Source organism: Indicator indicator, chromosome 29 (genome assembly GCF_027791375.1).
Source record: "Indicator indicator isolate 239-I01 chromosome 29, UM_Iind_1.1, whole genome shotgun sequence".
Taxonomy (NCBI): domain Eukaryota; kingdom Metazoa; phylum Chordata; class Aves; order Piciformes; family Indicatoridae; genus Indicator; species Indicator indicator.
The window spans coordinates 6,686,953-6,708,316 of NC_072038.1; the positions used below are offsets into that span (position 1 = coordinate 6,686,953).

A 21,364-nucleotide genomic window follows, 5' to 3' on the forward strand; every position below is an offset into this window, starting at 1 on the left:
TTGTCTTCCTAGGTTAAAAGTTCTTGGAAATAACTTGTTCCCACTTGTGGAATACCCTGTCCCAGTGGGGACACCCCTTATTTCCCCATACATCAAATGGGACCACAGCCAGGACTGGGATGTTCCAAAAGCTGAAGACTTTCCATCAGGTTCCAAAGGCTCTGCATCTGCTTCCATCTACGACATTGGTGTGTTTGCTTATTTGGAGTTTTCTGTTTGTCTCTTTCCTGCTTTACCTCTGCATTTCTTTTGTAAAACTAGGAAAAGGATGCTCAAATCAGCATTCTTGAAGGTATATTTTGAAGCTTAGTGCTTAGATTTAAAAAGACTGCCTCTGCTTCTGAAATGGGATAAAAGAATATGAACAGAGCAGGAAACTGTCTTGACTCAGACTTGCAGTAGTTTTAAGAGCTACATATTGCCAGGTAGGATAGTTGGGGAAACCACTAGACCTCATATGATATTGAAAGGAGAAGATCTCTCTATTGTGGTGATTTTATTATTTTTAATCTGCTATTTATCATTTGACAGATGTGAGTCCTGGCTCTCCTGACCACTACTTGGTTGGTCACTGCATTGATGGCAGAGTCCTGTACCCAGCAACTGGGTACCTAGTCCTGGCTTGGCGAACTCTGGCAAGGACCATTGGCACAGCCATGGACCAAGTGGCTGTTACCTTTGAAGAAGTCACAATTCATCAGGCAACTATCCTTCCCAAAAATGGTGAGTGAGGTGTGCAAAACTGCGTAATGGAGATGGAGGGAGTGGGAGGAAAGAGATGCAAGGGGAAAGTGAGGGAAGAACATGAGAGCAAAGAATTGAATTCAAACTTGAAGTCAAGTAGCGCACGTTATGGTTATCTTGATGTTGTGTGCAGTAAGTCTGGAGATGGTAGAAGAGAAAGCTCTGCTGGATGGTAGCAATGAATGACCTCACTGTCTTCCTCAATGTTTCTTGCAGGATCAGTAAAGCTGGAAGTAAGATACATGCCTGCCTCCCACTGCTTTGAGGTATCAGGGAATGGGAATCTGGCTGTGAGTGGTAAGTGAAGGAAGTCTAAGTGTATGCAACCGTCCTGCTAAAATCCATTATGTATGGACACTGATCCTTGTTCTTGCTGCTCTGCCCATCAGGAAGGATTTCCCTCTTAGAAAGCACAGCTCTGAAGAACTTCCAAAAACCAGTTGACTCACAGACTCCAGCAGACAAGAGCTCAAAGTCTGGCCTCTTGAAAGATGACATTTACCAAGAGCTGCATCTGCGTGGATACAATTATGGACCAACCTTTCAGGGTGTTCTGGAATGCAACAGTGAAGGTGAATTTACTCTCTATAGAAGAATGATGAGCAGGTTATTTAGATGATGAATATTTGATCTTTTAATTCCATTTGCATCACCAGTCCACCTGGCTGTGCTTTGTGTGGTAGTTACACTTTGTGTGGTAACAGAGAACAGCCAGGACAGAGCATTAGGAAGCTCTTACCTCCAACGCAGAGCTGACTGTTGGAGTTCTCAGGGGAGCTGGGTACATACAGCAGTCTCTGCATTTGTTAAGCAATGACTTCTGGCATCTGCTAAATAACAAAATCACAGAGAGCCTTCCCCTTCCTCCTCTTTTGCAGCAAACAAAGGGAAAGTTCTGTGGAATGGGAACTGGGTGACCTTCCTTGACACCCTGCTACACATAATCATCCTGCCTGAGCCTGGGCGCAGCCTGCGCTTACCCACCAGGATTCGTTCAGTGCACATTGACCCAATGCTGCATCAAGAGCAGGTGTGCCAGTACCAGGACAACATAGAAGGTAACGTCTCTTATGCTTGGGCTTTTGCTGATTGCTTTGAGTGCTGCGTGGATGAATATATGATTTGTGAAGAAGTTGGATGGACTTTAGGGGATCCTCTTAGTCTATGAGCTGTTCTGTAGCAGTCTGACATAGCACTGCTCAGTTGATCACCTTGGATAAAATACTCGTAGTCTTTGATGCAAACTTGTGTTTCTTTCCCTTCTTTCAGCTTTAGATGTTTTTGTGGACCGCTGCCTCAATAGTGTTACAGCAGGAGGGGTTCAGATCAATGGTCTTCATGCTTCTGTGGCACCACGGCGACAACAGGAACGGACCGGTCCCACCCTGGAAAAATTCTGCTTTGTGCCCTATACTGAGAATAACTGTTTGTCTTCCAGTGGTCATCTTAAAACATACCTGAACCACTGCAAAGGTAAGATGGGGTTGGTTTCTTGTCACACTAGGGGAATGCTGCAGTCTGACGAAAGTGTTGTGAGAGAAGCTGTTCATACTACTTCAGAACATCCCAGAGAAAAGTGCAGTGTCAGATGACATGACCCTCTGTCATGGTTTAACCCCAGCTGACAACTAGGCACCACACAATCCCTCCCTCACTCCCCCTCAGTGGGATGGAAGAGAGAACTATTTGCTTGAGTTTTTTACTTTAAGATGTAGTGATTTTTGCTGTATCTTGAGACAGTAGTTTTGTTGTTCTATGTTGGTAGCATCTTCTCACTCATCCTTAGCTTTGGCAATAGATTTTAAAGATTTCTCTTTTCTTGTTCTGCAGTGTGCAAATAACGTCCCCAGAATTTTCTACAAATGCTGTACTGGAATTTTTAAGTTTCTGGGGTTTTTTTGTAATGCTATTTCTGATCTCAGTCAAGATGAGCTATTTTCCATCTGGTTATACAGCAAAAAAAAGGCATTTTAGTATTTTTATATTGGTGGAAATTTACAGTTTGCTTCCACAACTCACTAAATCAGTCTGAAGTTTTCTGTTAGTTGCTTTCTTTCATTCACAGTCTTGCCACAGGTAATTTTGGTGTTTTAAGACTGTTTTGCCCCAAAATCTACTTGTTTGGGGGGGGTCGCAATTACTGAACATTACATACAGGAGAATGCACTGTCTGTCTGTGGCTAGGCTGATGATAGAAGATGCTGTATAATTTGTGGTGCTGATGAGCTGGTGTGGCAAATGACAGTAAACAGAAAAATAAAACCCTCTGAAAAACCTGACTCTTCTCTTTGTTTCCCTTTCTCTTCCTTAGGTCTGATCCAGAACTTACAGGCCAAGGTGGCAGTGCATGGGGTCAAACTAGTTGTCCCTGGACTAGAAAATGCAGAGGCTGTTAAAATGTCCTCATCCATGCAGAAGGGCCTTCAGCATATCCTTGATGAAATCTGCAGTCTGGAGCTGAATGGAAACCTCCATTCTGAGCTGGAACAGATTGTGACTCGAGAGAAAATGCACTTCCAGGATGACCCTCTTCTCAATGGATTGCTGGAATCGACAGAGTTGAGGACTTGCATTGATGTGGCATTGGAAAACATGACCAGTCGTAGGATGAAGATAGTAGAGGTTAGCTGGAAGCCTGGGATGGGACCATAGCTGGTGTTTATAGGCCTTCCAGTAACCTAATCCCATACTCCCATTGTTCCACTTACAATTCTGGGTACCAATTCATGTTTCAACTTGGTTTGCCCTTCTTCCTCTTCTCACAGGCTCTTGCAGGAAATGGACATCTGTTCCCTCATGTCACAAATATCCTGAATGCTCAGCCCGTGTTGCAGATGGAATACATTGCCACTGACACCAACCAGAAAGCTCTTTCTGAAACAGAGATACAAGATGCTGGAATTTCCTTTAGCCAGTGGAATCCGGCTAGCCCCCCCTCTGGAAATCTGACCAATGCTGACCTGGTGGTATACAACTACTCAACAAGTGGTGTAGGGAACACAGAGGAAATTGTCCCTAATTTGGCAGCTGCAGTGAAAGAGGGAGGCTTTCTTCTAGTCCACACCCTGCTTAAAGGAGAAACTCTTGCAGAAACTGTCAGTTTCCTTACAAGTCCAGATCTACAGCAGAAACACAACTTCCTGAGTGAGGTAAGCCTCCTGCAAGCACCAGTACTTTCTCAGTCGGTAGTCTGGAGTCTGCTCCTTGCAGATGCTCTTGTGATGAATATTGAATAGACGTCACTTACATCACTTTCCACTGGAACCATCTGTGGGAATGTATAATAAACATGAGTCAGAAGAGAAGAATTGGGAATTTCCACATACTAGGTTGAGAGAGTAAACTGTGAGTTCAGTTAGAAAGCCTTTCTTCAAATCATTCTTGTCATTGGTGCATCCATATAACCTGCATGAAAACACTGGACAGGACAATTTCCTTTCAAACTAAAATAATGTGCTGTGATGTTAGGTGGGGTACAGTTTTATCACCATAGCATCCTAAAATGCTTCAGTATCAGCATATCTCTCTTCATTTTGATATCACTGCTGGAAGTGAGACTTTACAAACTAGTTAAGTTCCTCTAACACTGAAGTATTCCCAGGAAGAAAGGCTTTTCTCTTGTACTTTTCTCTTTTTCCTCTTTCTTTCCCTTCTTCCCCACTTTATCTGATGCCATAATGTGATAGAGCAAAATAAGGCTGGGGAAGGCAGAGTTCCTGCTTTGTATCTGCAAACCAGTATATCATGCAGATGAACTAATGCCAGTGCTGGCACAAGAAAGGAGAGTGGCTAGAATAAGGGTGGGAACTGGGACATTGCCTTGTCTTGGCAGCTTCTAGCTCAAGCAGTAATGGGAAGCTGCCCTTCTACAGAACATAGGCATTCTTCCTGATTTGCGGGGCTGTAGCCTCTCAGCTCTTTTAGAATAAGAAAACAGTAGTTCTTTTAATAATTTAACTCTTTTTGTTTTAATTCTGGAGTGTGGTAATTGGATTTCAAGTTTTGCAGTGGCATTGATGCTAGCCCTTCATTGTCTGCAAAGACCTTTTCAAGGAGGTTTGAGAAGAAAGGGTGGGTTCTTTTGCTGTGCGTCTTACCCAGTAAAGAGGGAGGCAAAAAGAAAAGTGAGATGCTACTGAAGCTGGCAAATTAAAACCCACATCTGCCATAAGTGTCAGTAGTCTGGTGTTAATAAATCCTTTGGACAAGATTAGATGTAAGTTGAATGCACCTTCTCTAAATAAAATGATACAATGCAGGCAAGAGTGAGCTGGACTGCTACAGATCTTAGAAGTTTTTTAGGCAGGGACACTGTCCACAGTCCTTGATATAAGGGATCGTGCTGTAAAATCCATCCCCTGTTTTGTGCCAGGCATGTGAAAGGCAAATGAGTGCTTTTATAAGAGCCTGCAGTCATTCAAATGTTTTTTTTTTCATTCAAATAGAGCCTCAGTGTTTCTGGATATGCCATACATGCACTTACATTCTCTTGTGTTTCTGAAGTGCTGTTTTCAACATAGTTTATGTGTGTAGGTGCTTCTTCTCTGCTACTGGTTGGCTGCTTCTCCCCACCCCAGGCAGCTGAAGGATTGGGGTGATTTGGTTTTCCTTGTTACCTCTGTCCACTTTTTTTTTATTTTGGACTGGGCTTATGGTGACAGACTGGTTATGTCTAAACCCTTTTGTTATTTTCTGTCTTGGAATCTGCATTGTATTTGTGGAAGTCTGCTTTACTGCTGGAGTTACTTCTAAACATGTTAAAATACCCTCTGGGATTTGGCAGTATGGTCACTGCTCTGGTTTTTGCACACCTGGTAGTGTGCTAAGACTAGTTCCCTAACCAGCTCTTGGAAACACTTGTACTGCTTTCTGAAGATCTTTTAGGGAAGAAGGAACAGTCTAGAGATAAATAAAACACTGTTAGGACAATCAAATATATATTTGTACTGAGACAATACAGAGTAGATGCCAAGATTTCAAGCAAAAGCAGGAAAGAGGGTGGACAGTGCCTCTTGTTCCTGGTGAAGCCATCATTGAGGAAACTCAACATAAACTATAGATGTGACTTGTAATAATTGACTTCTGACTTGCCTGTTAATCGTTGTTTTACCTGATTTGACAGGCACAGTGGGAGACCTTGTTCAAAAATGCCTCACTGAATCTGGTTGCCATGAAGAAGTCGTTCTTCGGCTCAGTTATTTTCCTGTGTCGCCGGCCAGCCCCTGCCAAAACCCCCATTTTTCTGCCAGTAGATGAGACCGATTTTAAATGGGTTGAATCCTTAAAGGTGAGAATTGGTGTCTGGGATATCTGAATTTCCAAATCATTACTGTTTCTAAAGGGAATATTTAGCAGTGTTAGAAGTGTGTGTGTGTGTGTGTGTGTGTGTGTGTGTGTTTCATGGCTTTCAAAGAGAAGTTACTAATCTCTGCCTTAGGCTATGAAGCCTGTTTCCTTTCTGGGGTTCCTAGTAAAACAATTTGGGGTTTGTCTTGTAGGAGATCTTGGCTGACCCCCTGGAGCAGCCTGTGTGGCTGACTGCCACCAATTGTGGGAACTCGGGAATTTTGGGAATGGTGAACTGCCTCCGCCTTGAAGCAGAAGGCCACAGAATCAGGTCTGTAAGCATACCCTGGAGTCACAGTTAAAGAGACTTTTGTGTAAGCTTCTTTTCAGGCATGTAGCAAACCAAACAACAATGCCAACCCTTGGTTTCTAGGTGTGTGTTTGTTTCCAACTTGAACCCTTCATCAGCTATCCCACCCCTGAGTCCTTCTTCCTTGGAGATGCAGCAGATTGTTCAGAAGGACCTGGTGATGAATGTATATCGTGATGGGAAGTGGGGCTCCTTCAGGCATCTCCCATTGCAGCAAGGTAACTCCTTTGAGGTCTGAGGACCATTTGCAGGGCCATCAGTCTGTATGGGCTTTGAATACCAAATGAGTAGCTATTGTTTTTGTAATTACTTTTTATTATTATTTTTTTCATGGATAATTCATAGTTCATAGTGAACAGTGGCATGCTCTGGTGCCAGGTGGAAGGATCAGCTGCTTAGGGTATGGATGGTACTGAGGAGAGGGAGGTAGCAATTACACAAGGAATTTACTCATTCTGGAAAGTGTGTGCCTGTGCTAAGGTGTGTAAGGTTCTTATGGGTCCTTCTTCTGCAGCACAACCTCAGGAGCTGACAGAATATGCCTATGTAAATGTGCTGACTCGTGGAGACCTCTCCTCTCTCCGCTGGATCGCCTCCCCGCTTCGACACTTCCGGTCAACTGCTGATGTTCAACTCTGCAAAGTCTATTACTCATCTCTCAACTTCCGTGACATTATGCTGGCCACAGGAAAGCTTCCTCCTGATGCTATCCCTGGTGAGTTAAAATTACACCAGAGGAAAAAGTATTTATCTGTATAATCTTTGTGTAATCTCCTGAGTGTTAGTTAAGCACTGACTGAAGCATGTATCAGTTTCTGCTGAGCAAGGAAGCATCCTTTGGAAAGCTGTAGCCCTGCTGCACCAAAACCCCCTCCCAGATGTAGTTTCATTTGTCATATGGCAAAATTAATAGACCTTGCTGTGAGAAATCAGCACTAGCCTCATTGCATAGGTATCAAGTATGAAATAAGAGCTTGAGGGAGGTTCCCAAGATGGGTAAGGTAACTGCAAAAGTGAGAATGTTAAAGTTTCCTGCTGCCATGCCACTGGACATGCTTTGCTTTTAAGGACAGAACATACAAAGTGATAATATCTTGCCTTGTAGTGAGTTAAGAATAAATTTAATGTCTGATAAATGGTTTTAAAGCAGAGGGGACAAAACATGTAAGAAATGTGTGTGAAGATTCTTATGGGTGATGTGACCATGGCTGGATTTCGCTCTGTGACTGAGATTTGTCTCTGCCTAAAGTGGAGGTTTGCAGAAATTAAGGTCTCATAGGATATTTTTGCTGTCATCATCCTAGTTTATGTATCATTCTTCAAAGAAGAACAAAATTGCCTCTGAAACAAGAGGTTTCCATGAAATTTCTCAGATGAAAACTGGAAACTAAAGCACTACCATCAAGGGTAAAGAGTAAGATTTAATGAGATAAGAGTCCTTTTTGTACTACTCTTGTAGGGAGAATTTAACTCTGGTGACTTGTAAACTTTGAACACTGTAGATAAACCACAGCACGTTTGTTTGTTTTTTTTTTCTTTTTTTTTTCCTCTCTGAGATTCTGAGTTTCAGAGACTACTGTTGTAGTAAATTGTTGACGAAGGGATTTTGGAAGAGAAATTCCTTTTGTAAAAGATGTTAACGTTTTTTCAGGTGACTGGGTTTTGCAGCAGTGCATGCTGGGTATGGAGTTCTCAGGACGGGACCTGTCTGGAAGGAGGGTGATGGGACTGCTGCCAGCAAAGGGGCTGGCTACAGTGGTAGACTGCCACAAGAGGTTTCTATGGGAGGTGCCTAAAAACTGGTAGGTCAACTTCTGTTTTCTGGCTTGTCTATGTGGTTAAGATTTGCCTTCCTGCCTGAGGCTGGTGACAGCTCTGATCAGACCATAGTCCCCTCTGGGAAATGATAAGAGAGTTAGTGTCTCCTGAGGAGCTATAGGATTTGGCTTAGATTCACTGCAGGAGCTGAACACTGATTTTTCTACAGTGCCTTGCGCAAGGTTCTCATCTCCTTCCCTGGGCTCTCATCGCTGTGAGTTCAGCAGACACTGGGATTTCTGTGCTGGTTGTGTTACTGGTTAGTTACTGAAATGTCCTAAAGGGACGAAACTCTTGGATGTGTGAGACAGCTGTGACAGTCTGCTGTGTGACTGAGAACCATTTATAGTTTTTGGTCCTACCTCAGCAGGACCTTTCCACTGCAGGAAAGTAAATTTAATCAGGAGAATTGAGTTGTCTTTTCCAAGGCTGAAGAGATCATCTCTCTTTCACTTTGCTTCTTAGGACTCTGGAAGAAGCAGCTACAGTGCCTGTGGTTTATGCCACTGCTTATTATGCTTTGGTGGTTCGAGGTGGTATAAGGAAGGGTGAGAGCATCCTCGTCCACTCTGGCTCAGGAGGTGTGGGCCAAGCAGCCATTGCCATTGCCCTCAGCATGGGCTGCCGTGTCTTTACTACTGTAGGTGAGTCCTGGGTCTAATATTCTGGGGAAAAAACTAAATACATAATATATAGACATAATAAATAGAGGAAATGTGTGTGTACATGAGTTCATATACAAAAAGTGGCTATTTATGTGTATATTCTTTTTTCCTCAGCATGATATCCTGTAACTTTGATCTAGTTTCCAAACTGAGATCAGGATGCAGGGTAAATACAGTTACTACATGCTTGAAAGTCCACAGCACAGACAAATTTATCTGCTTTTGTGCACTATATACTCAAAAGTATGAAATCAATGCTTCTTCATTTTAAATTGAGTAAACTGATCAAAGAATGTTTATCCATTGAAAGGCTTCTTAGTTTCTGGTCCCTGCTTTGTCTTGTAAATTAACAGTAACAACTAGATTCACAGAATCATAGATCATCTAGTTCCAGCCCCCTGGCATTGACGTGGACACCTTCCACTAGCCCAGGTTGCTCAAGGCCTCATCTAGCCTGGCCTTGAACACCTCTGGGGAGAGGGCATCCACAACCTCCCTGGGCAACCTGTTCCAGAGTCTCACCACCCTCACTGTAAAGAATTTCTTCCTTATATCCTGTCTAACTCTGTCTTCCTCAAGCTTCAGTCCATTCCTTCTTGTCCTCGACTCCCTTTGTCCTAAGGCTTGACGCTTTGAGAGCCTGAGAGTTGTGAAAAAAGTGCTTGTTGGCTGCTCATATTTACAGTCCTTGGGGAAAAATGTGCAGATCATCATCACTGTCATCATTCAACTTGTCTCCTGCTTCCAGGCTCCACTGAGAAACGTGAGTATCTCCAAGCAAGATTCCCACAGCTGGATGCCAGTAGCTTTGCCAGCTCCAGAAGTACTGCCTTTGAGGAACATGTGCTGCGAGTTACCAATGGAAAAGGTAAGCTCGAGGAGTACTTTTCTCCCCTTCTTTTGTAACCTATGCCACATTAAGCAGGTACACTTTTTAAAGACAAAAGGAGTCACTGAAAAACAGAGTTAGGCTGTCAGCAAGGAGGAGTTTGTTAAATCTTTGCTTCTCCTTTCATTGCAGGTGTCAACATTGTGTTGAATTCCTTGGCAGAAGAGAAGCTCCAAGCCAGTTTGCGTTGTCTTGCTCGACACGGCCGCTTCTTGGAAATAGGCAAATTTGATCTGTCAAAGAACAGTCAGCTTGGTAAGATGGGGAAATGCATCTCATTAGGTTTAAGCATAACAGCATAACCTGTTATTGTCTTAACACAGACCAATCTTCAAATGTAGCAAGTCTTGTAGCTGGAATACTTGTTTCATTTTTGTCACTAGCAGTTTATGTGCTCTTCTCCAAGCAGGTGTTTGTTGAAAAGCATGGCACTGAGCATTGTTCTGCAAGCCTGCATAAAACATGCAAAATAAGGATCTTCCTCAAATCAATACCTTCCCTAAAGTCAGTAAAGGGGGCACGTTGCCCACAGTGTTTGGATAAGAAGGCAGTAAGAAGCAGCATTCATTTCACATGGCGCTGTTTACCTCCGTGCCTGTTAGTTTGCAGATTTCTGCAAACTGTTGGACTTTTGTAATAGCCATTTGTAATAGTTGAGTGCACTGTCAAACTCAGCAAATGAAGTTGATATCTATGCAAGCTTCAGTTTTGCTCTGTTTTCTGGGTGAAATTGGTCACTTGTAGAGTGAAAGGAATTGGAATTTTTCAGGTAACTCAGAGAACCTGATCTTAAGAGAAGCTTACTTTGTTTCACAAGTATCTGTGCCATTTTATGATAGTTCTAGTTGGAAGGGACCTGCAATGATCATCTAGTTTAACTGGCATTTGTTCTTGCTAAACTTCATGTCATTGATTGCCCAATGTTCCAGTCTATCCAGACCTCTCTGCAAGGTGTCTTGTCCATCAAGAAAGTCAGTAGCATCTCCCAGATTTTGATGGCACAGGGGCAAGATCAACCTGATTGGTCTTGGATGGGAAAGCAGATTTGAATGTTATAATGGGATGTGCTAGTGGAAAACAACAAGAATGTTCTCCTGTTGTAGAATGATTGCATATAGCATGTGTTGACAGTCTCCTTCCTTATTCTAATTAAATTTCAAAAGATCTTAGCATCATGGAAAACTGCCTATGAGCAAGAGTTTCCTGTGGAGATGGGCAGGAAGTACATGGGATTCTAGCTCCTCTGGGACTCAGCTGTCACTAGACATAAAATGTCCTTTTTAATATCAGGCTGGCCATGTTATAGCTTGTCCTCTTGACACAATTTTTGTGAGTGGAGTTTCAGTTAAACTGATCTGCTTGTAAGAGAACAATTAGTAATTAGTACAGCATTTAGAGAGTGCATGTGAGGAGGAGTGTGGAAAATGCAGAATTCTAGCAACTAATGACTACTTTACTCCTCAATTTTACACTACTGACCTACAAAGAGATGTTTCTGAAGCAGAAGACAAAATGTTTTGAGATGTCAGCAGCATCAAATGCTAACCAAGTTGCTTTCTTCTAGGAATGGCTCTCTTCCTCAAGAATGTGTCATTTCATGGGATACTACTGGATGCAGTCTTTGAGGATGGAAGCCAGGACTGGGCATTAGTATCAGAGCTGTTGACAAAAGGCATAAGAGATGGTGTAGTAAAGCCCTTGAAGCGTACAGTCTTCAACAAAGAAGAGGTGGAAGCTGCCTTCAGGTTCATGGCACAAGGAAAACATATTGGCAAAGTTATGATTAAGGTAATGAGATAATAGCCTTCTCTGATGCATCTGTCATCCTCTGGAGGTGACTATTGAATGCTTTGATCCAGTACAAGTTGAAGTTGTGTAACTAGGCCTGAATGAGGTTATTGTTTTAATGCTGACATTGTAATGAATTAACTGTCACTGATTCTACAATGCTCATTCTTATTGACTGGAGGAGCATGGCCTGGAAAGATAAGAAATGCACAATGGCATATCTGATCTTAATGACTTCTTTTCTTTCCTTTGTTTTTCTTTGGGGGGTTAAAGGTCCAAGAAGAAGAAAAAGAATATCCTTTAAGAAAATTTGAACCAGTTAAAATCCCTGCCATCTCCCGAACCAGCTGTCCACCTACCAAGTCTTACATCATCACAGGGGGCCTAGGAGGATTTGGGCTTGAGCTGGCACAGTGGCTAGTTGAGAGAGGAGCACAGAAGCTTATACTGACATCCCGTTCTGGCATACGAACTGGTAAGCAAAAGTGAAAGGAACAGGGAACATGACTCTTCAAACAAACCTCAGGTTTATAGTTTCCATTTCCATGTGTCCTATCAGCTAATAATTTCTTAATCTGTTTTTTTTCTTCTCATCTCTATATTCTATTCAAGCTGTTGTCCCCCTTTAGAATAAAGGAGGAAGTATCTTTTAACTTCACCTCTTTTCCAGATACATCTTTCCTCTTTTTTTTTTTTTATGCTTACTAATTCTATCAACCCATTTTTTTTACTTCTACTCCTTCTACAAGGTCTGTATCTCACTGACTTGTTCAGTTCCTGTAACATAGTGGATCCCATACCACAAGGAAAGGCCTATGAACTCCTTGCTCAAGACAGTCTGTCCCTTGAGTTACATGTGTTACATGTGTGCTCTTGCTCCTTCAGGTAGTTAATCTGTGCAGATTTGCCCTACTGGCTGGTAACATCAGTACTCCATTTTAAGGCACTAGTTTGGTTACAGTCACAGCATTGAGCTTTCTTATCAGTGGTAGTCTTCAGTGTTTCCTCATACCAATTCAGTCAGAACAGAACTGTCTCTACAGATTCCTTCTTTTTATTAGCAAGTCTGGAATCGCAATGCTTGTACATAGACTAAATACTTCTACTTCTCAAGTTCTGGGTGTGCTGCTATAATCTGTTGCCTTACTTATCTAGCCATTCTTTCCTGTCCCAGTACCCAGATTCTTGTGAAGCTAATTTCCCTTCACTGGTGTACTTTTGGGGCTTTTTTCTCCCACCTCCCACCCTCTCTCCACTGTGATCTACTTAGAATACTTCTGAAACTCAAACTATCCACTAATCTTGCAGATGAATGAGGAACTGTTTAGCTATCAGTCTTTGCTTAGTCAGAAAAGCATCAGGAAGAGGTTAACCAAAGCCTTACAGTTTGAATGCTTCATCCCAGGCACTGTTCACCTTACATTGTTTTGCAGGCTACCAGGCTAAATGTGTGAGAGAGTGGAAGGCACTGGGAGTCCAAGTGTTGGTGTCTACCAGTGATATTGGAACACTAGAAGGAACACAGCGATTGATAGAAGAAGCTTTGAAGCTTGGCCCAGTTGGAGGCATCTTTAATTTGGCTGTGGTAAGTGACAGAAGTGCTTTGGGCTTGTAAGAGACAGCAGCTCCTCATGTGGCCTTTTCACTGAGGGCCATAGGGGTTTATAGTTTTAGGTTGCCCTGTTTCAAAAACACATTGCTTTGGCCTTACCTAGTGATTAAAGGATTACAGGTCTGGCCCCGTGACCTTGGAAGCAACAGTATTTGGCCAGCAAACTCAGTTCTGGGATAAGACAAAAAGTTGCCTAAGACTTCTGGGGACCAGAAGGATCCCATATGGAATTTCACAGTTGAAGGCTGCAGAGGCAATACTGAAAAAAGCCAGATTTGCCAAAAGCCTTTTGTTGCCTTTATTTCAGGACATTCAGGATACGTCTATGCTGTAAAGTTACAAAACCACCTTGTGTAGTGAAATCCTTTCATATCTCAAACCACCTGGCAGATTTGAACAGAGAAACTAGAGATACTGAAATGGCACCTTCTTTTTCTTTTCTTCCCATTTCCCTGTCCCCCTTTAGGTCCTTAGAGATGGCATGATTGAAAATCAGACCCCAGAATTATTCTCAGAGGTCAACAAGCCCAAGTATTCAGGCACCCTTCATTTGGATTGGTAAGTGTCTGTAGAAGGGATGAAGGTGAACTGCTTTATGGTCACAGAGCTGATCAGACTTCATCATTTTAGTCTTGCACTATCCTTCCATGGTAACATGCAGTTAGCAGGGTTTTTTGATTGGGTTTCTCTCTCCTGCTCTGCTCCAAGGGTGACTCGTAAGAAGTGTCCAGACCTGGACTATTTTGTTGTGTTCTCCTCTGTAAGCTGTGGAAGAGGAAATGCTGGGCAAAGTAATTATGGCTTTGCCAATTCTACCATGGAACGTATCTGTGAGCAGCGACAGCACGATGGACTCCCAGGTAAGTTGACTTTATGTATTGTGCACAATACTCTTATCTCGCCGAACAGCTCACCAGGAACTTAAGCACTTGTCTGTAACCCTAAGGAATGTTGAAGGCTGTTACCTTGAGTCATTGTTTGTAAATTAACACTGACCATTCAGCAGTACAAAGGAAACGCAGGCCTTTCCCCACCTGGTTTTTAACTCCCTTTTGTGGCTGCTATGTACTTCAGTTGGTTGCCTACTATGTTAATTTTGATTTCTCCTCCAGGCCTGGCAATCCAGTGGGGAGCCATTGGTGACGTGGGTATCCTTCTGAAGACAATGGGAAACAAAGAGATTGTCGTTGGGGGAACCATTCCCCAGCAAATCAGCTCATGCTTGGAGGTGCTGGATACCTTCCTGAATCAGCCTCATCCTGTCATGTCCAGTTTTGTGCTAGCAGAGAAGGTCTCAGTGAAATCTGAAGGAGGCAGTCAGCGGGATCTTGTAGAGGCCGTGGCTCACATCCTGGGTAAGTGCTCTCAGACAAGCCCTGCTGGGCAGCGTCGACTATCTCAGTGCTTTTTGGAAGGCAGTGGTGCTGCTGTAGGTGCTGTAGATGACCCTGAAAGGTGATTCCCTTCAGCTACAGTTTGTTCCAGTTACAGATGAAAGAAGGAAGCTGAGAAGACCGTGTGCTATTTTTTCTCAGGTGTCCGTGATGTGGGCAGTCTGAATGCTGACAGCTCCTTGGCAGACTTGGGCTTGGATTCATTGATGGGTGTGGAGGTGCGGCAGACACTGGAGAGAGACTACGACATCGTTATGACCATGAGGGAAATTCGACTGCTTACAATCAACAAACTGCGAGAACTTTCCTCCAAGACTGGGAAACCAGAAGGTAGTGTGCTGGGAATGGGGTTGCTACCAGCCACCTGAGCCCAAACGATTAAGCTTCCAGTCCATCTTTCGTCTCTAGTAATACAATCTTCTATCACACATGAAACAAGATCATGAAATGAGGTTATAGATGAACAGCTTTTAAGTGGCAGATGTGTCACTGATGGACACTGACAGCTGGCTCAGGCCTATCAGTTCTAGAGTCAGGGTATAAGAAAAAGCAGGAAGGATGCTTTCTTGTCTGGCTAGTACCTGCCCACATGAGTAGTCTTATTCAGCTGTGTGCAGATTGAAATTTAAGACCTTCTACCTGAGGAATAAGGAATGCAATGTCATGTTTTTGGTAAGCCAAAAGCACATGCAGTTGCTGCAGAGCAGCTGACAACAGGAAGATCTCTGTGTCTGTGCCCGGATGATTTAGAAAGCCAGTGGGCTAGTCCAGAGCAGCCCTGAGGTTCCCCTTTAGGACTACAGCCATGTGACCAAGAGTGATCTTGAAGCTGATTGTGCTTGTCTGGTGTGCTTCTTTTCAGAGATGAAGCCATCCCAAATGATGAAGGCAGGCCCAGGTGAACCTCCAAAACTAGATTTGAACAACTTATTGGTGAACCCAGATGGACCAACAGTCACTCGTCTCAATGATATTCAGAGCTCAGAGCGTCCTCTGTTCCTCATTCACCCCATTGAAGGCTCCATTGCAGTCTTCTACACTCTTGCCTCCAAACTTCGTGTACCCTGCTATGGGGTCCAGTGCACAAAAGGTATCTCAGTTCTTCAGCATCTTGAGTTTGTAAACATAGAAAATGCTGGGGTTTAGTTGCATTAGAGAGAGAGCTTTGTTTCTAAACTCTCAAACTCAGTACCTGTAGTCTGTCTAGGATCATGTCAGACATCCCCAGATAACAAGAGATGTACTAGGGTGGACTGAAGAGCTAATGGATGGGGAAATGGAATAATTAGATGTTGTATTGAGTCCCTGCCAGCAGATAAATATGCAGGAGAAAACCAAGGCATGCTGTTCCAGCTGTCTTTGGAAAGCAGAAACAGTACTATTCCCTGTCCAAAATGTACATTGCTAACCATAATTTGGAAACTTACCTTCAAAATAACCTGGATGTTTCCAACAGGATTATTTCTGAGCTTATGGAAATGTTTCTGACTGACTTCTATGTTCCAGCTGCGCCGGTGGACAGCATACAGAGCCTGGCAACCTACTACATTAGCTGCATGAAGCAGATCCAGCCTGAAGGACCCTACCGCATCGCTGGATACTCTTTTGGTGCCTGTGTAGCCTTTGAAATGTGCTCCCAACTGCAAGCACAGCAAAAAGGTTCCCATGCACTCAACAGCCTGTTTCTCTTTGATGGGTCTCCTTTCTTTGTGGCAGCATACACTCAGGTAAGCAGCACAAAAAAACCCTTCTGTCTGGGGGCCATCTTGTGTCATCAGGGCTCATCTTCTGGGAGCTTGATACTCTAGATGAGAGTCACCTGAAAAGCTGACAGACTTTTCTTGACTGGGGACTTGGGAAGCAGCTGTAGACAGTGGATGCTTAGGGGTGACTGAAGGATGGAAGCAGGTGGGGGGTGGTCTTCATGAACTGGCAAGGACTAGGACACAAATACGTATCTTCTGGAAGAACCTGGAGCCTGCAAGGCAAGATCCTCATGTTGGGATGCTAGACAACCTTGCTTAAACTTCCCTTTCCATTTCCATTGTACTTGGTAGAGGATACTAGGTTCTTGCCAATGGCCATTTGTGGAATTGCTTTCTAATCTGTCCTTAAGTGATACTCCTTTCCCCACCCCAAGCTTCAGTCTACCTTTTTCTTTTTCCTCCTTCCCTTTTTCCTAGTTCAAAGCCCTTTATTCTGTGATTGTTTTTATATAACGTGCAAGATGAGGCATACTCATGTTTGCATTTTATTGTTCTCTTCTCCAGAGCTACAGAGCCAAGCTGTCAGAGGGAAGTGAGAGTGCATTGGAGGCTGAAGCATTGTGTGCCTTTGTCCAGCAGTTTACAGGCATTGACTACAATAAGGTAATGAGGTTTTGGGTTTTTTTTGGTGGTTTTGCTTATATATCTCTGTATGTTGCACAAGAGGGATGTGGTTTGGTTTTTTTTTTGTTGGTTTAATGGCAATGGTTTCCGAGGCACTCAGACTAAGGGGGAAAAAAATGTTTCTATTTGCAGCTGCTGGAAGTTCTTCTGCCCCTAAAAGATCTGGAGGCTCGTGCAAATGCTGCTGCAGACCTGATAGCTCGAGTATATACAAACATCAATCGTGAAGCACTCATCTTTGCTGCTGCTTCCTTTTACTATAAACTGAAGGCTGCTGACATGTACATACCAGAGTTCAAGTATCATGGGAATGTGACACTGATGCGGGCAAAGTCTAACAATGAGTATGAAGAAGGTCTGGGTGGAGACTACAGACTCTCAGAGGTCAGTTTGAGGCCCAGAGGTGACTGTTGAGGTTCTCCTGATATTTGGGGGAGTGAAAGAAAAGCATGGGAAATATCCGTATTGAGAGGAGAGGGATAAAACCAACCCGAAATAAATGATCATTCTGCAGCTGTTGTGCTGTGACAAGAATTAAAAATCCACAAAAGCAAACAAGGTGGTTGCTTCCAGGCATTTTCTCATGGTAGTGATGGCCAGGAAGTATAGCCTCTCTATTGGGTGTTTTCTATAGCTGATTCTTGCTGCTCTCTGGATGGACTTGAGATAATAAAGATGTTCTAAGAGAATAACATTACAGAACTAACATTTAAGTCTCCTCCAGTTCACTGGAGACCATTAAATTTTGTCTATGGCATTAGGACAGGTTTTTGAAGAGGAATTGTCAGCCTACTGACAATAGAAGTGGCTTAGTTAGCTTTTGTGGATCACTTAAAAGTTTGTATGCAGGCTTCTCATGGGCCTAAAAGACTTAGGGTTTTGGCCTGTTGTCCAGATAAGGTCACTGTTCTTCAGCCCCTGTTCACATAAAAGGGTTAAGTGTCTTACATTATGGTACAGATTGCAGGGAAAAGGAAGTGATTTTCAGAATTACCTTCCTGTCTCTGGCATCCTGTCCCTTCTTACAAGTTACCCTGGAATTGATAATGAATGTATGTTATTAAGGTTACATAATGAAGTTAAAGGAAGATTTTTGGTGATGGGAGAAAGATGGGGTAGAAGGGAGGTTTGTTTGTTTGTTTTCTTAAGGGCTTGGAAGTAGCTATTTTGTTGTTCATTCTTCGATATTGTATGTAAATTACTCTGTTAGTATCAGGTTCATTGGCTTCCTGCCCAGTTTGTATTTGGGTGGATCACCTACCAGGCTGTCAAACTCTTGTGCAACTTTGACTGACAAAGCCCAAAGAGATAGATTGTAAATTGTAGACCTGATTGTAAATTGTGAACAGAATATAAGTTGTTCTTTTTCATGTCTCCGCAGGTATGTGATGGGAAAATATCTGTCCACGTCATTGAAGGAGATCACCGCACCTTACTGGAGGGAAATGGTGCTGAGTCAATTATTGGCATCATCCACAGCTCACTGGCAGAGCCACGAGTCAGTGTCAGAGAGGGTTAACTTCTGCTTACTTATTGTCAACAGTGAAGAAACTGCCAACAACATTCCTTGTTATGATAGATCCCCAAGGAACTCTTCCTGTTGTTCAACATCTCATCTGCTCTATTGCCAGAACTGGGAAGTCCAGCTGATTTGGTCTTTTTCTCTTTTTCTTGCTCATGTTTTCCTTTCTCAGCCTTCATGGGTTCTCTTTCCCTCTTCTCTTCCTTTATTTTCCCCTGGTATCCCTGTCCATGTTGCTCTTGTGCTGTGACTTTGTCACTGTGCACTGCTCTGAAGGTTTCCCCCTGATGGTCGCTTCCTACACCTTTGGCAGTATGAAAAACAAGTTTAGGAGTAGATTTCTTGTGCTCTGTATTGTTTTGTCTTAACAGTATTCCAAAGTGGGATAGCACTTGTTGACCAAGCCCAGTAAGCAGGGAGAGAAGCTGCAGCTGATTTCGGAGATACCTTTTGTCTGTGAAGAATCTGTCTGTAGTTAAGTCAGAAAGAGAATTCCATTGAGGCTTTTGTAACTATATTTTTTTATTTTGATATATTCTAAGTATTTATTGTGTCAAACCAGAGACTTCTTACTTGGTTTTAATTTATCATGGGTTATAGGAGAAAAGAAGCATCCCTTTCTGGAGGGGAAGGTTTATTCTACAAGGGGAAGTTGTCCATCTGTTACACCAAAGTGAATCTTTGGAACAGTCTGGTTTTTGTTGTTGTTTTATTGTTGTTTGTTTTTTGGTTTTGTTTCTTTTTTTCCTTCAACTGCTCTGCCCTGTTCAGAAAGGAAAAGGTAGAAGGGAGAGTTCTTGATGTCATCCACTCTTTTGAGGAGCAAGAGGGATGGGAGGGAAGGGTACCTGGTTTGATAGATGCCACTGTATTGCACAGCCTTAACTTGGGCATGGTACAAACAGGCAAAGCTGTCCCTGGAGAGGTACTTTGTTTATATTGATTCAGGGATTTGTGCTCTGCAGTATCAGAACCTTAGTAAAGCATTAAGGCTTTACCCTATTCCCTCCCACCTCCAGTCTCACCACCCATCCAGACATTTGGAATGGGGCAGGAAATAGAACTCTTCAATAACTGAACACTTACCCCTGAGGCCCCATAACCAAAGATCAGGCAAACCTTAGTACCCAAAGCTCCTGTATTTAGAACAGGGCTTGCTTAAGCCTCGTGTATTCATTTTCCTCTTGGTAATGAGACTGGAGATCCCACATAAGTTAGCTAAGTAATCAGTTTGATGGTATGGTTTTAAACTTATAGTACCTTTTTAAAGGAAACTTGCATAAAATTCGGTTAAAACATTTCTTGCCTTTGCTATGCTGGATCTGTCCTTCCGAAATCAGTAAATCCTTGCTACGCTTATGATACAGAGGAGACCTGGGCAGGAACGAAGCACTAACTAGGAGGAGCTATTGTGCCTCAGAACTGCTGTAAAAACCCAGTTCTCTCCATTTTAATCCCCCAGTGAAGTATCCTTGTAGTGCAGGAGCATTTCTGTGACAGGAATGGGTGGCTCTTCACTGCAGGTTCTGACCTAGTGTCTTTTGCTTATACCACCCTCTGTTGATAGTGGCTGGGTTAACTGGTTTTAGTTTTATAAATTATTTCTTTTGTGAAATCTGAAATAAAACCAACATAATGTCAGCTTAAAGCATTTCCAAAATAAGTCTTGGCTTTGGTTGTTTTTTGGGTTTTGGTGGTTTTTTTTGGTTTTTTTTTTAATAATAATTTTTTGGTCTGAAGAGTGTCTTTTTCTCTTTGGCTTTCCTAGTATTAAACAGAATTGATCACTGGTTGGTCTTTTGTCTTATTCTTTACCACCATTTCTTAATCCTGTGTTTCGTCTGGAACCTCACATTTCTTGGTATAAAGCATAACCTGCTGCTGGCATATCTAATCTGGAATCTGTAAAAATAATAATAATAAAGAAGACTTCTTATTCTGGACCATGGCTTCTTGCTGCCATGATTTTGGTACCCTAGATGCAAGCAGGCCACACTCACTCACAAGACTGAAGTGGAAACGCTTAAATTCTAATTTTGGCTCCACTGCTGTGGAGTTGGACAAGCCATTAGTGCTAATGCTTCAGTTTCCCCATCTGCAAAATGGGACTAACAGCATCAACCTCAAGGTCATTCAGAGTGTTAGGTAGGCAATGAAGCTGTTAGGTATGATGATGACTAGGTGTTAACAGAAGGGAAGTGTGGGGGTGAGGTGCCTTAGAGGTGCTAAATGAAGAGTGGCTCTGAACTGGGCACGCTCTGAGACTTCAGTGTATCTCTGTACTATCTATGCACATCCTAGCATAGGATACTACATAAAACAAATGTGGACTGCTTGGTTGGTTTGCTCTAAATTTCACTACTTGCAGTTTGTAGTGAGTTTGAAAAGAGTTGAGAGACTCCTACTTGCCTTGGTCTTATTTAAAACCTAGCCATAAAAAGGAAGGAATGATTAAACTTCAGCACAGAATTGTTGTACATGTTTGCTTAAAGTGTTTAACAAGTCTGAATGGGCTCTGTGGAGGGAGCAAAGACTAATGCTGGCCCAGCTGTCAAAGCAGGAATTGGATAAGTTCTCTCTAAACATAAATGTGCATGATCTCATCAAAGTAAAGCTTGAAGATACTGGTTTAGTAATAGAAGTTCCTTGAGAATTACTTATAGCCTAAATCCTCTCAATGTTCTTGTGGTGACTTGAAAAGCAGAAGATTGTTTTGGCAGGGGGGGTCCTCCATAATTGTCTAATTCTGAGCTGCTGCTCTGTAACTCATTATGTAACTGGCTGCTGAATACAGTGTGCCAAAAATAAAAACCTTATTAGCTCTAGTACTGGTTGTTGTTTCTCAGTGGTTCCCTCAGAGAGACAGAGGTAAAACAATTGTATAAT

At 42.8% G+C, this 21,364-nt stretch overlaps 1 protein-coding gene across 1 annotated transcript in view; it reads left to right on the forward strand.

Annotated features, from left to right (window-relative positions):
- FASN (fatty acid synthase) overlaps positions 1–18,475 on the forward strand; it is a 33,221-nt gene extending 14,746 nt beyond the window's left edge. Inside the window, exons 15-42 of the mRNA XM_054393725.1 lie at positions 13–188; positions 532–723; positions 961–1,045; positions 1,138–1,316; positions 1,623–1,802; positions 2,014–2,217; positions 3,056–3,366; positions 3,510–3,893; positions 5,867–6,031; positions 6,243–6,361; positions 6,464–6,618; positions 6,915–7,115; positions 8,052–8,202; positions 8,684–8,862; positions 9,632–9,751; positions 9,905–10,027; positions 11,337–11,560; positions 11,834–12,035; positions 12,994–13,145; positions 13,639–13,730; positions 13,881–14,032; positions 14,285–14,527; positions 14,708–14,896; positions 15,429–15,656; positions 16,073–16,293; positions 16,837–16,935; positions 17,089–17,340; positions 18,338–18,475. Coding sequence (XP_054249700.1) covers positions 13–188; positions 532–723; positions 961–1,045; positions 1,138–1,316; positions 1,623–1,802; positions 2,014–2,217; positions 3,056–3,366; positions 3,510–3,893; positions 5,867–6,031; positions 6,243–6,361; positions 6,464–6,618; positions 6,915–7,115; positions 8,052–8,202; positions 8,684–8,862; positions 9,632–9,751; positions 9,905–10,027; positions 11,337–11,560; positions 11,834–12,035; positions 12,994–13,145; positions 13,639–13,730; positions 13,881–14,032; positions 14,285–14,527; positions 14,708–14,896; positions 15,429–15,656; positions 16,073–16,293; positions 16,837–16,935; positions 17,089–17,340; positions 18,338–18,475 — 5,116 coding nt within the window. The remainder of the gene's footprint in view (positions 1–12; positions 189–531; positions 724–960; positions 1,046–1,137; positions 1,317–1,622; positions 1,803–2,013; positions 2,218–3,055; positions 3,367–3,509; positions 3,894–5,866; positions 6,032–6,242; positions 6,362–6,463; positions 6,619–6,914; positions 7,116–8,051; positions 8,203–8,683; positions 8,863–9,631; positions 9,752–9,904; positions 10,028–11,336; positions 11,561–11,833; positions 12,036–12,993; positions 13,146–13,638; positions 13,731–13,880; positions 14,033–14,284; positions 14,528–14,707; positions 14,897–15,428; positions 15,657–16,072; positions 16,294–16,836; positions 16,936–17,088; positions 17,341–18,337) is intronic.
- The last annotated feature ends 2,889 nt before the right edge of the window (positions 18,476–21,364 follow it).